The 12,576-nt window shown below is 48.3% G+C and overlaps 2 protein-coding genes across 2 annotated transcripts; one reads left to right on the top strand and one right to left on the bottom strand.

The window, feature by feature from the left end:
* Nucleotides 1-3,068: 3,068 nt before the first annotated feature.
* LOC127336825 (triacylglycerol lipase OBL1) lies at nucleotides 3,069-5,366 on the bottom strand. Its single transcript, XM_051363689.2, has 4 exons — nucleotides 4,998-5,366; nucleotides 4,670-4,897; nucleotides 3,955-4,571; nucleotides 3,069-3,556 (listed from the first exon to the last, which is right to left on the bottom strand). The coding sequence occupies exons 1-4, from the start codon at nucleotides 5,275-5,277 to the stop codon at nucleotides 3,302-3,304; spliced, it is 1,380 nt and encodes a 459-aa protein (XP_051219649.1). The 5' UTR covers nucleotides 5,278-5,366; the 3' UTR covers nucleotides 3,069-3,301.
* Nucleotides 5,367-7,271: 1,905 nt separating this feature from the next.
* LOC127336826 (farnesyl pyrophosphate synthase) lies at nucleotides 7,272-12,067 on the top strand. The gene is made up of 12 exons (XM_051363690.2): nucleotides 7,272-7,838; nucleotides 9,805-9,829; nucleotides 9,943-10,058; nucleotides 10,163-10,249; nucleotides 10,322-10,438; nucleotides 10,565-10,653; nucleotides 10,751-10,802; nucleotides 11,015-11,110; nucleotides 11,195-11,239; nucleotides 11,315-11,404; nucleotides 11,512-11,583; nucleotides 11,728-12,067. Exons 1-12 carry the CDS (start codon nucleotides 7,542-7,544, stop codon nucleotides 11,854-11,856), a joined length of 1,215 nt encoding a protein of 404 aa, XP_051219650.1. The 5' UTR covers nucleotides 7,272-7,541; the 3' UTR covers nucleotides 11,857-12,067.
* The last annotated feature ends 509 nt before the right edge of the window (nucleotides 12,068-12,576 follow it).

The following is a 12,576-nucleotide window of genomic DNA, read 5'->3' as shown; positions in this document are numbered from 1 at the left end:
ATAAGTATTTGCTACCCGCATGGGTAGCTACGCACGTCTGTGTTAAATGGTGATTCAAACCGTATGAACCTATTTTAGCTTGTTTTCTTAGTAGAACACATATTTCTGGTGTACAAAAGTGGTTTCAAAATTTTGATATGAGTATTTTTTGGTCAAAGTCAACTCACCAAAGTATTTTGCATTGACTTTTTGAATACTGAGTTGACTTTGAAAAAAAAAGTTTAAATCAAAATTCGGAAACCACTTTTGTACACTAGGATTCCACATTCTACTAGGAAACCGAGCTAAAACAAGTTAATATGACTTGAATATTGGTATAATGCAGGGGTGCGTAGCTACTCATGCGAGTAGCAGGCTTCATCCCATACAAGGAGAGGGATAGCATAATAGCAACTCTAGCACGCAGATAAGTGCACACAACCAAATAACTTCGGCGACTATCTAGTTTTTTTTATAGAATGTCACACTTTATTGATTAAATAACATAGTTCAGCCCGAATGCAATTCGGGATAACACCAATAGAAAAATTACAAATAGAGCGCTCAGACGAGCGAGCTAACCGATGTGCTATGACTTTCAAATTACAACTAATATGTTTGAAAGAACGCGAATTGAAACCTTCCGACAAGGACTTGATATCGTTCACCACAATGCCTACCATTGACCGGTCCCGAACTGGTGAAGAAATGCGCTGGATGATAGACAAACAGTCTGAGACCAAGATTGTGTTCAAGTATCCATGGTCTTCCAGCACTACCAACGTCCTCCTAATGGCCAGTCATTCAGCAAGCTCTGGCGAATGAAACCCGTCGATACCTTTGTTGTAAGAAAGGATGAAGCCGCCATTGTGATCACGAAGAACTGCCCCCACCCCATCCAGCGCTCAGTCGGGAAGACGGTGGCATCAACCAACATATAGACCATACCTGCAGGTAGTGGACTCCAATGAGGTGTCGGAGAGGTGAATCCGGGTCTCAATCAGATTCTTAATAAATGACAGGAAAAATTTATCCAGGTACCGATACTAGCCCTCTACATGCTATATACCTAGGTCGGAGAGGTGAATCCGGGTCAATGTCCCCATTTCCTCCACCTCCTCCGTGGCCCAAATCTGTCGCCCTTCCTCGCCTTCGGCCAGCGATTCCGGCTCACCCCTACTAGATCTACACAATGTGGCCGGTCAACATCGCGGTCTCAGCCTGTGGGGGATCATCATCGTCGCTGAGAGGCGGCACGACCTCTAGATCCATGGCACCACACGAACGAGCAGACACCTCTCCACCACCAAGTACCACGAGCGAGAAGAGCGTCTTCGCTGTGTGGATGTGTAGCCGGCGAGCTCCTGGGCGGTGGCGCAGGTGGAGCACACGGTGAAGTTTCCTTTGTCCTCTTTGGACGAGGAGGAGGTAGAGAGTTTGTCCGAGCCCGAGGCCGCGCCGGAGCTAGAGGAGGCCATGCTCCGTCGGGTCCTCGTCTGCTCGGTGCAACCCTCTGCGTACCCGCGCGTAGATAAGTGTCGTCAATGCCACGGCTCCATCCATAGATAAGTGTTGCCATATTTTGGTCCCCTGATTAGTTGCCGCTCACCGAGGCGTACCATCTTAGGGATAGGGTTAGATCCAGGTCATGTTTATCTAGACCTGGTTTGTACTTAGTTAGTGTTAACGTTGAATTTGATGTATGTAAATTATGTCGATGATGAACTAGCTAGTGTTGTCAAAAAACTCTCGCGAACTCCTCCTCGAAATAGGCTTTCGCCTCACTATATTAGCTCCAAGCACCCCCCCCCCCCCGGCGGTGCCAAGAAGCCCTTCTCCTAGGGTTTTCCCTGGCTCACAGAGTAGGTATTCCCACGACGCCCTCCAGAAATGATGCGACTCGAAGGCGGCACCGCGTCAAGGTCAGATGAGCTGACAAGGATTTCTCCCGACCCCTTCCACAAAAAACCCTCTCGTAGTGGAGTGCCACCACCCATCTCCGCCGTCGACCAACATGTGCCACCACGATCTCTTAGTCGCCATCATCTGCCGCTTTGTGATGCTTGCAAGCAGCCTACAAATTGAAAGCAGTTGGCCTCGTCGGGACAAGAAACAACAGCCCCGCAGCCACGCGGGAGGGACCCACCTCCACCGTCGAGAGGCAGTCATCGACTAGACACAGCAGCAGGGGCACACTAGGCCCCGTCGGGCCCGGCGTGGCCTAGATGGGCCTGGGCCTGTAAATCCCCGGCCACCATGCTGCAATGGGCAGGCATAGCATCGTCGTCGCCGGCTAGGACTTTCGGGAACTCACGGTGGTGAACTCCTCTTTTTTAAATACCCGGTACGAAAAAGCAGTATCTTCTCTGCCACACAGTTCCATGCACCGGGTAACACATATCGAGCACCCCCGATCCGAGATATCTGGGTTCGGATTATCGAGGATCTGCTAGAGTTGCTCTAATGCCGTACTCCATCCGTGCCATATTAGTTGTTGCAGGTTCAAATGTATCATAACATGTGTCTAGAGTTTTTTTTTTCTAGGCCGAGATTTCTGAAATCTCGCCGAAAACCGTTTATTCCGGTTACCAGTGAGAAAACTTTGTACCAGACGAAATACACCGACATTTATATAATATGCTCAAATTTGAAGATTTAATAAATATTAGACAAATATGTAAATGTAAATCTTGGGCGGTATTATGACCGGTATTTTGGGTATTCTGAAAAACCGTAATACCAGTGACCACCGGTACACTTTTACAACCGAGAAAAAAACCCTTAATCTAAATACATCCGAATCAGAGCGACGCCAGTATTGCCTTACAGTTTAGATAAAGTATTTATCTCCACATCTTCGAATATCCAGGTGAGAACTGAAGTTTTTTTTTTTTTGAAATGTAAACCACACTTTATTAAGCAAAGCAAGTCCGCCTCATTAAAAACCTTCCAGTCCCCTTCGGTATCCTGAAAGGAAAAGAGTGCGTCTGAAAACTTGCCCGCAAACAGCACAGAGTATGGTTACAAAATACAGTCCTGTGCAACAGAACTGAAGTTGCTTTCTAGAAAAACACAAGATCTAGTTAATTTAAGACATATTTTTATTGAACTCCTTATTTATTTTTACACAGATCAGAAGTAGCACAACAAGTGTTCACATTAGTAGCAGGGAGATTACAGAGCAAATCGTAAGATGCAGTTGATAGTATAACGCAAGCACGTGCCTAGTTCGGCAGCCTCAGCATAGTACAGAACTGAACACCTCTGCAAATTGGGGGGTGCATCGTTTAGTTATGCTAGGGCTCCGAAGCTTCAGTCGTTCTCACTCGTCCTTGGGAATGTGAGCGGCGAGCGCGACGGCGTTGACGTAGTCGTGCACCCGGTGGAACGGCAGGCCGGGCAGCACCACCGCCAGGACACGCATCAGCAGGAGCACCCAGCCCTCCCGGAAGTAGGCGCTCCTCCAGTACCCCAGGTACACGCTCCGCCCCAGCTCCCGCGCCGCGTTCACGCGGCTCGCCAAGATCCCCGCCGGCGACGACGTGGCGCTCGCCTCGCCCGGTATCTCCATGAACACCTGCAGAGGTTCAGGCAAAATGTACAAAGCGTATTTTATTTCAGTGGAAAATGCGGCTCCTTTTTTAAGGTCGAAGAAGACGGTTTTGGAGGCCACGAACAGTTCAGTGGCTCTCCTTGTTTCGTTTATCTCGTCGCTATATAGGCTCGTCGAAAGCCAAAATTCTGTGACCTCACATGTTCAATGATTGGTAAGGTATCTAGAGTTCTAGACTTGGCAGATTTTGGCATAAGAAACCAACGAAACATCCCGATCACCGGATGCATGTTCTGGACTGTTCTGGACTGTTCCGGATTACCCGGCGCGCTAATGGTTCCACCAAAAATGTGCAGAAAATTCGAGAATGTCCAAAAACAGGGGAGTGAGTTTGGAGAAGACGAGCGTGGATGATCGATCACCTTGAGGTTGTAGGAGACGTCGAAGTGGAGGCAGAGCCCAAAGTGCATGAAATGCGCGGGGGAGCTCTCGCCGGCGGGGAGCCTCGGCTGCGGGTCGCCGGCGTAGGCGAACCGGAAGTGCCGCTTCTTGGGCCTGTCCAGGTTCCGCTCCGCGAACATGGCGAGCATGGCGTCGCCCACCCGCGGCTGCCCGAACGTGTACACCCCGGCCAGCCGGTCCAGCACCGCCTTCTCCCTGTGGTACGCCGTCACCGTCGCGAACAGCACCGCCAGCGCGCCGCCGGACCCGTGCCCCGTCACCAGCAGCCTCGCCTTCCCGTTCGCCTCCATGATCTCCTTCACCGCGTCCCGGATCGCGTAGTAGGCGTACACCTTGTTGGGCTTCCCCTTGACGTGCTCCACCCACTTGGGCCACCCCATATTGCGCTGCGCGCCCAGCGCGTGCGTGTAGGCGGCGTGCGCGCGCCCCAGCCGCGGCACCTTGTACCACGACGGGTCCACGTCCGCGCGCCACCGCGCCGTGTCGAACGCCGGCGTCCCGCGGAACGCCACCACCACCACCTCCGCGTCCGGCGCCCACAACACGAACGCCTGCGCCGTGTACGCGTTCTCGAACTCTGCAACAACAACAAACACCCATCAGTTCGAGTTACGCCGTGTTCTGCCGTGTCTGATGGCCAGGCATGTTCTGTACTGAACGAAACACGTTCGTTACCGTTCCAGCAGTCGAAGAACTTGACGAACTCCATCTGCCAGCGGTTGGTGACCACGTCGCGGATGAAGGCCTCGTTCTCGTACGCCACCTTGGACGCCATCACGCACAGCGACGCATGGTACCGGCTGTCCGTCGGCGCGATGCTCTTGTCCAGGTCGACTCGCCCGTCGATCAGCCCCGTCAGCGAACGGTACGTGGCCGACGATCTGTCCGGAGATTCCATCCTCCCTGAAACCAACCAATCAATCAACCACAGCAGAGAATTCGTTTCAGTCCTGACTGCAGTCAGGACGGGCACCAAATATTGCGTGCACGCGCATGTGCTGACCTTGGAGGATGTTGTCCATGAAGTTGAGCGCGAACTCGACGGCGGCGCCGATGGCGGCCACGGGGCCGGCGAGCGAGAGGAGGACGATCTGCAGTAGGAGGTTGAAGAAGATGGCGAGCCGCCGGACGAAGCTGCGGATCTCGGTGCTGGTGAAGCAGTCGACGGCCCTGTTCCGGCCGACCTTGGGCGAGAAGAGGAGGTGCAGGAGATCGAACGGGCCGGCCCTGTCCGGGCGCAGCACCATGTAGTCATTGCTGAAGCAGTAGTCGATCTTGCTCATGCTGGCTACTGCACCGATCAGCAACCGTCGACGCCAATACCAGCTAGGACTGACTTAGCAACGGCGCCAACTCTGCAGGTGCAAGAGAGGGCAGGGGGTACTTGTGACTTTTTAGGCACCAGAGAACAAAAAAAATTGTGATAAAAAAATTAAAATAATTGTTTTTTTAAATATTTTACTGGCTTTGCTGGATCTCTTGATTTCTCTTTTTTTTTGTTTGCTGAGGATATCTGACTATTTCTGGTTACTTCGGATTGTATTTTTTCTGGCTGTGGCAAAGTAATTGTGAATTATTTATTGTGGATGTGGCTGCCTAGATTCTATGCGTTACAAACTTTAACTAGATATAATACATGGATGACATTTTAACAACAGGACCAGTGAAGCATGGGTATGCCATGCAATTTTAATGTGGTTGTTTTACATTTTCAGATTTTTTTCAGTTTAACATCTGCATAAATAGTATTTTGCAATAAATGATGGTTTTGTGCACCAACCTTTTCCCAAATATTGCATGGACAAGTTCGAGGAATTTGAATTTATGTATTTTTCATGTGGTTTTTCAGACTCATAGGTCCCTATCATGCATGGATTGTGTATTCTAGATCCTTCTTTCTACCGTCTAAAATAGTGAAAGCCCGAAAATAGTACTATTTCGCTCTTTTCTTCATTTTTCTTCATCATTTTTTATACTCCACCTGTCTAGAAATACGCTTCGTATAAATTTTGTCACAAGGCTACTAAGTTTTACAATATATATACAAGAGAATATCAAAAACAATAATGCTGAATAAACACATTATGAAAATACTCTTTTGATGGATGTATTGATATTCATTTGGCATTACAGATATGCAAATTTTTATTCGTATATTTGGTCAAACTGACAAGCCATTGAATTTTGACTAAATTTATAACGGGTTTGCTAGTTCTTGGTTGACTGAGAATTAAGTTAGAGCCAGTTTCTCAGTCTTTGAATTTGCATCCATGATTTGTTTATAGAGGTGAGTTGCAACTGAAATTTCCCCCCTTGCAAGTGGGCTGCAACAAAAATTGTTCTAGTTTCATGTGAATTTCAACTTAAAAGAATAGCTCACGCAATATAAAACCATGGGATATCGTCACTTGACTGAGGATTAAGTTAATTCTCAGCTTTTTGGAAAAGGAGGTTGAGACTCCTCACATCTGCACCAAAATGATGCATACACATTTTCTTATTTATTTTCAATAAAAGTTCTTGCAACAACATATACCAAACAACTCGAAGGCACCACGCCACATCTAGCAACCCAACAATTGGGGAGATCATGCCATCAGAACCTTGTACCCTAGGCTCACAACAACCTTGAGTGCGAATTAGAAGCACCAATTGGTAAGTCATGTAGTTGAGAGGGAGAACCAAGTGCTAACTTGGTTGGCTTATGCTCTGGGTGTTGAGCCGAGCCCAACCAAGTTCGAATCCCCTCCGAAGCGGTAATTTGCCAAGTGCGGACTAAACTAGTTATCATCCGTAGCGAGAAATCGTTGGAGATCGAGTCTCATCCTATCTATTAGCGTATAGTCAAGGGAGGATCATTTCCTGGTAGGTCAACGTTTTTTTAAGTCGCTAGTTCATTGAGGTAGTTTTTTTCTTCTTCTTCTGAGAGCTTCATTGAGGTAGTTCATGTAACAAGGTTCTTGTAAGCTACAAGATTATTCGTACTCTAGTTCTCCCGATCGATCACCCGTTTCTTGAAATGCAGCCGGGACACGCAGAGCCAGGAAAAGATGTAGGAGTACATTCTTTTATCTTTACAAAAAAGAGAGGTACATTAAGAGACGACAGGTCGGTAACATGTGGCCTACGTACGTGTTGGAAAGCAACCACCAACCAGACATAGGTCGAACGCGACGGCTGAAACGTGATCGCTCCAACACTCACCGGAACGTCGCTCACGTCGCTGCCGTTCCATATCCGGGCAATATGTGTCGCCGCTCGCCCGCGCGGCGTGCGCCACTCGGTAGCCGACGCTTCTCGCGCGCGCCGAGAAAATTTCCTCGTCCTTGTTCCCTAGCTAGCAATTAATCGCAACCTGTAGCCAGCACCACTCGCTCAGTCACTTGCCCACACGCACATCATCGCTAGACGATAGCTAGCCTCACCGGCGATCTATCCACCCATTCACCTCACCTCACTCGCCGAGTAAACCGGAAGAAGCTACCGGCCGCCATATCGATCGCACGCACGCCAGAGCTGAGCGCCGTAAGGAGTTGCTCGATCGGTCATGGGGGCGTTGGCGGCGTCGATCGCGTCGCACGTGCCGCCGGGGGTGCTGGCGTCGCTGGCGGCGCTGCCGAATCCGGGCGAGCTGGTGCGGCGGGCGGTGCGGCTGGAGGACGAGCTGAGGGAGTTGCTCCGGCTGAATGGCCGTGACGGAGCGACGGCGGAGCAGGGAGGCAACAGGGCGCAGCAGACGCGGGAGCGGTTCCTGCGCGCGTACGAGCGGCTCAAGAGCGAGCTCCTCGACGACCGAACCTTCAACTTCGACTTCACCGACGAGACCAGGCAGTGGGTCGCCAAGGTACGTACGCACGCTGCGTGTGACCTCGCTGCCTCTTCCCTTACACGCATGATCACCTCTGATCAACTGATGATCGATGGGCACGCAAGGTCAATTTACTGGATCAGTGACAAATATGGTATTGTACGTACTGTACTTTCACCTTTCAGTGAAAACTTCATACGTCCATTTCGGTGTTTTTGGCGATTGCCGTTGGTTAGGAACCAACGTGGACGTGAGTGACTCTGGATGCATAAGTGCTCATGTAGATGATGATGCTTACGCCCTTGTGGTGGCCAAGTGTCCAAGTGACAACTCTCTCCAAGACTTCCAATCACAGAATGTCGATGTCGTCGGGGAATATTTACAGGGATAAGCATAAGCTCACTAGACCAGAAAAATTTACAACTCTTTTAAATGAGGAAAAGTAAAAAAATTAGGTCTACTCTAGCTACCGCTAATATTGTTGCAAGTAAAAGAGGGTACTTCCGTCGGAATAAATCTACTTCTCCGTACTAACAATTTGCTCGGCTCCTCTCTCCGGCATCGATGGAAGACCAACTGAAGTGGTGTTTGGGTTTGGTCCTGGTCGTGCTAAACTGCTAATGTCCGTCTGGGCTTGGTCCAGGTTGTATGCGTTGAGCTTGACCTTAGAGCAACTCTAAAAGTGACTCAAAAACAGGCCGAAACTGAAAAATTTCGGTAGGTTCAGGTCCAAAGAGGCCTAGAATGGAGTCTGAACTCGCGACCTGGCCCGTAAAATGAGTCCGGGTGCCCGAGAAACTCGGCGGCCGCCCCGTACTAAATCGGGCCACAGAGGAGTTCGGTTTTCAAACCCTACTCCCCTCCGCCGCCACCAGCCTCCTCTCCGGTGAGCAATCCAGCTCGCAGCAGCCTTCCTTCGCCCCAGCTCCGCGATGCCATGGCCTCCCGTGGTGGCTCTGTAGGGCGCGGCGCGGGATTGGGCGGCGGGGACTCGCCGCCGAGCCCCCCATGTTCCGCAGGGAGGCGGAACGCCGGAAGTTCAACCGGTCGGACGAACTGAGGGCTCACGCCCCCAGGAAAGTTCGCCAAGTACGGCAACGACGGCGAGGGCTCGTCGTCCGGCGGTTCGAGCCGCCCACCCATCCGTGTATGACAGCTCCAACGAGGAGGAGCTCGTCCTCGCGCGGGAGACCACGTTCTCTGCGGGAGATTACATGCACGGCTCCGACGAGGAGGACGCCGTGGTCGCGCAGGTGGCGGCAATCTCGGCGGCGGAGGCCCGCGCTCGCTTCCGCTGGGAGGAGGCCGACGCCGTCCGCCAAGTGCGTGAGTACGAGGCGGCACGCCGGGAGGAGCGCATCCTCCGCGTCAAACTCGAGATAATTAAACTTGACTCCACAACTGAAGCTCTTAACCGGCCTCCGTGTCGACGCGCCGCCACCATCGGCACCGCCGCGCGCAGAGGCCAATCGGGCCTCCTTTTGCTCCAAATTAGTCCCCAAGGTTAGGTCTACTATGTAATTTAGGTTTGCAGTAACGATTATGTAACTTTTGCTCAATCGGAGCATCAAATACCATATATATATATATGATCATCGAGAATGAATTTCCTCGCGACATTTGAATTGCGTTTTTTTCTTCTGTTTTGCGCCAGCTGCAAAATCTCCCCCCCCTCCACGTTTTCGGAAGACTGAATGTAGGTTTTTCGGTTACTGTTAGAGATGATCTTAGGGGTCGCGAGTATAGGGTCAAAACTAAACAGCCGCATGTTTCTTATAAACCATGAAATGCAGCTTTTATAATTAGGACCTAGATAGCAAATAATTTGCAAAATGAAATTATGGAGCGAAAATAAAAATTCTCTGTGATAAGATAAGGAAAGCAAAAAAAAAAAAAAAACTGGGCATCAGGCAAACCTTTTCCGTCATTAGGAGCATCTCATACTAATTGTTCATTTTGACGTACATTCACTCTCTGACTTTGTTGTTGTTTGAACCTCCAGATGATGGACTACAATGTACCCGGAGGTGAGCAGCCGATGCATGCACAAACCCTATGAACAGATACTCTCCAAACCCCTTCGATATAGTCATATAGCTAGGTCTAACATGCGCCCGTGTCTTCTGCTGTTTCTCTGAAGGTAAACTGAACCGTGGGCTGTCGGTGATCGACAGCTACATGTTGCTGCGTGAAGGGACGGAGGTAGACGACGAGGACTTCTACCTCGCCTGCGTGCTCGGATGGTGCATCGAATGGGTAACTAATTCACCATCTCCTTCTCCATCTCAGCATCTGCATTGAAACGTTCCAGTGCTTCTCTACGAGAAGTTTCAGTACGTTCTGTCTGTTTCCATGTGCAGCTGCAGGCATCCGCGCTGGTGCTGGACGACATCACGGACAACGCCTACACGAGGCGCGACAACCTCTGCTGGTACAAGCTGCCAACGGTGGGTAGTGTAGAAACATCTATCGTCTGACATGTAAAAATCTTGTAACGAGTGTTATGGGGTGTCTGTCAGGTTGGTCTGTCAGCGATAAACGATGGTGTGCTGCTCAAGTGCCACGTTCAGGCCATCATCAAGAGGTACTTCAAGGAGAAGTTCTACTTCGTGGACCTCATGGAGCTGTGGAACGAGGTGACCATTATTTCACTAGAAGACATCCACGGTTAAAATATAAATGTGCATTTCCATGGTATTGAATTTCTATCCTAGAGAATTGATATCAATCGTTTGCTGGATGGTGTTCTATTGTTCGGACAGATCGGCTTGCAGACTGCCATGGGGCAGATGCTGGACCTCATCACTACCCACACCGGCGCAAAGGATCTCGCCAGATACAAAATCCAGGGGTATGTGATTAGTACAGTATTAGTTTTAGTCCTTAGTTTTAACAAGTTTGATAAGCTTTAGGGAACAATTACGTAACCCCACCTTTGTTTCTAACAGTTATCGCCGCATTGTCAAGTACAAGACATCGTACTACTCCTTCTACCTGCCGGTGAGTCTGGTCCTGGAACTGGACATCCTCTGTCTGTTGTCTAGTTTATGCTTAACTTTACTGACTACTTAATTTGAATGGTCTTTTAGAAAATTTGTTCGCTCAACTTCTTTGCAGTATTACAAAGTTTTGTTGCACACTACGCTTTGTTTAACACAAAACCTTAACTTTGGTAATTGATACCAGTGCTGAACTTGGTTGGTTTCATATAGGTTGCCTGCGCTTTACTCCTGAATGGTGCGAAATTGAGCGATTACGTCGAGCTAAAAAATGTTCTCATCGAAATGGGAGTATACTTTCAGATACAGGTGATATGGCCTCCCTCACTTAATATTTTCAGGATATCAACTTCATTTACATATGTATGACTTAAGTACACTTAATATTTTCAGGACGACTACCTGGATTGTTTCGGAGACCCTCAAGTTATTGGCAAGGTAGAAGAATTTCCCCACCTTTCTTCCTTGCAGTTCTTGTTGGATTCAGATGCTTATTGTCTCACCGTGCTTCAGGTTGGAACTGACATAGAAGACTACAAGTGCTCATGGCTAATAGTCCAAGCTATGGAACTGGCTAATGAGAATGAGATGAAGATACTATATGTAAGAAACCCACCCATTTGATTTGTCAGATATACTAACTTCAGTCAAATTATGCATTGACTTGCAAGGATTAAGTATTATTGGCATGAACCATATTGATTTCTCAGGAAAACTACGGCAAATCTTCCACAGAATGTGTTGCGGCAGTGAAGAATGTTTATAAGGAGCTCGACCTTCAGGTATAAATCTTCCCAATCAGATCTTCGGGTCTGCTCAGATACTCCTTTGATGTCGTCTGTCTTTTTTATTCTTCCTATTACTAACAAGAGAGAACTGCAAACTGATAAACTCTCTGCATAATTTTGTTTATCTCATGTACTTAGGACATATTTTTGGAGTACGAGTCAAGAGTTTACAAGCATCTGGTTTCAACCATCGACGCCGAACCAGACCGCGCTATTCGTGAGATATTGAAGATCTTCCTGAAGAAGATTTACAGGAGGAAGAAGTAGAACATCCTCTCTTCTGGTGTAACCGTGCTTAAAATGGGGAGCAGCCTTAAGTACATTCAAGGATGGAGATGCCATGGGCTCCCAAGTTTAACATGTATGATATGCATTGAACAAGACACTGCCATGAGCTTGAGCTTTTGTGTACGAGGTGAAGACGAAAAAACATGAATTTCTCTGATATGTTGATAATTCTAAAATTATGCAACCAAAAGGTTCGGCTACACATAATATTACTACTAGCACATTTAGTCATAGTGAGGTTAATAAGTTAGCGAAGTTTTACAACGAGCTAGAATTTTTTGATTCATTGTCGCAAAATATAAGGAATGCGAACATCCAAAGATTTAACTTTACCTAATAACCAGGCACACAAAATGCAAGTTATAATAAAGCACACTGGTGACCTCTCATTCAAGTATACTTACAAAAAAATTGTGTCCCATAAATCACATTTTTAGTTTCTAGTTAAATTGTTGGTCTAACACAAATATCATGATTGCTAATCTATCTTTGTTGGGTCAACCGTTCATGTATGGAAGCCAATTCAACTTAGAGGTCGTTTGGTATCCATCACTTGGGCCTGAAATCCTGGAATTCATTTTGAAATTTCATAGGTGGGCTGTTTGGTTGCCACAAAATTGGGCCGTTATTTCATTTAGGAAATCCAGCAAAATGACTCCATGGGTAAACACGATTCCAAGCTGAGACCTATCATTTGCG

Source organism: Lolium perenne, chromosome 2, assembly GCF_019359855.2.
Source record: "Lolium perenne isolate Kyuss_39 chromosome 2, Kyuss_2.0, whole genome shotgun sequence".
Lineage (NCBI taxonomy): Eukaryota > Viridiplantae > Streptophyta > Magnoliopsida > Poales > Poaceae > Lolium > Lolium perenne.
The sequence above is the reverse complement of the archived record's forward strand: the minus strand, read 5'-3'. Positions and strand labels throughout refer to the sequence as shown.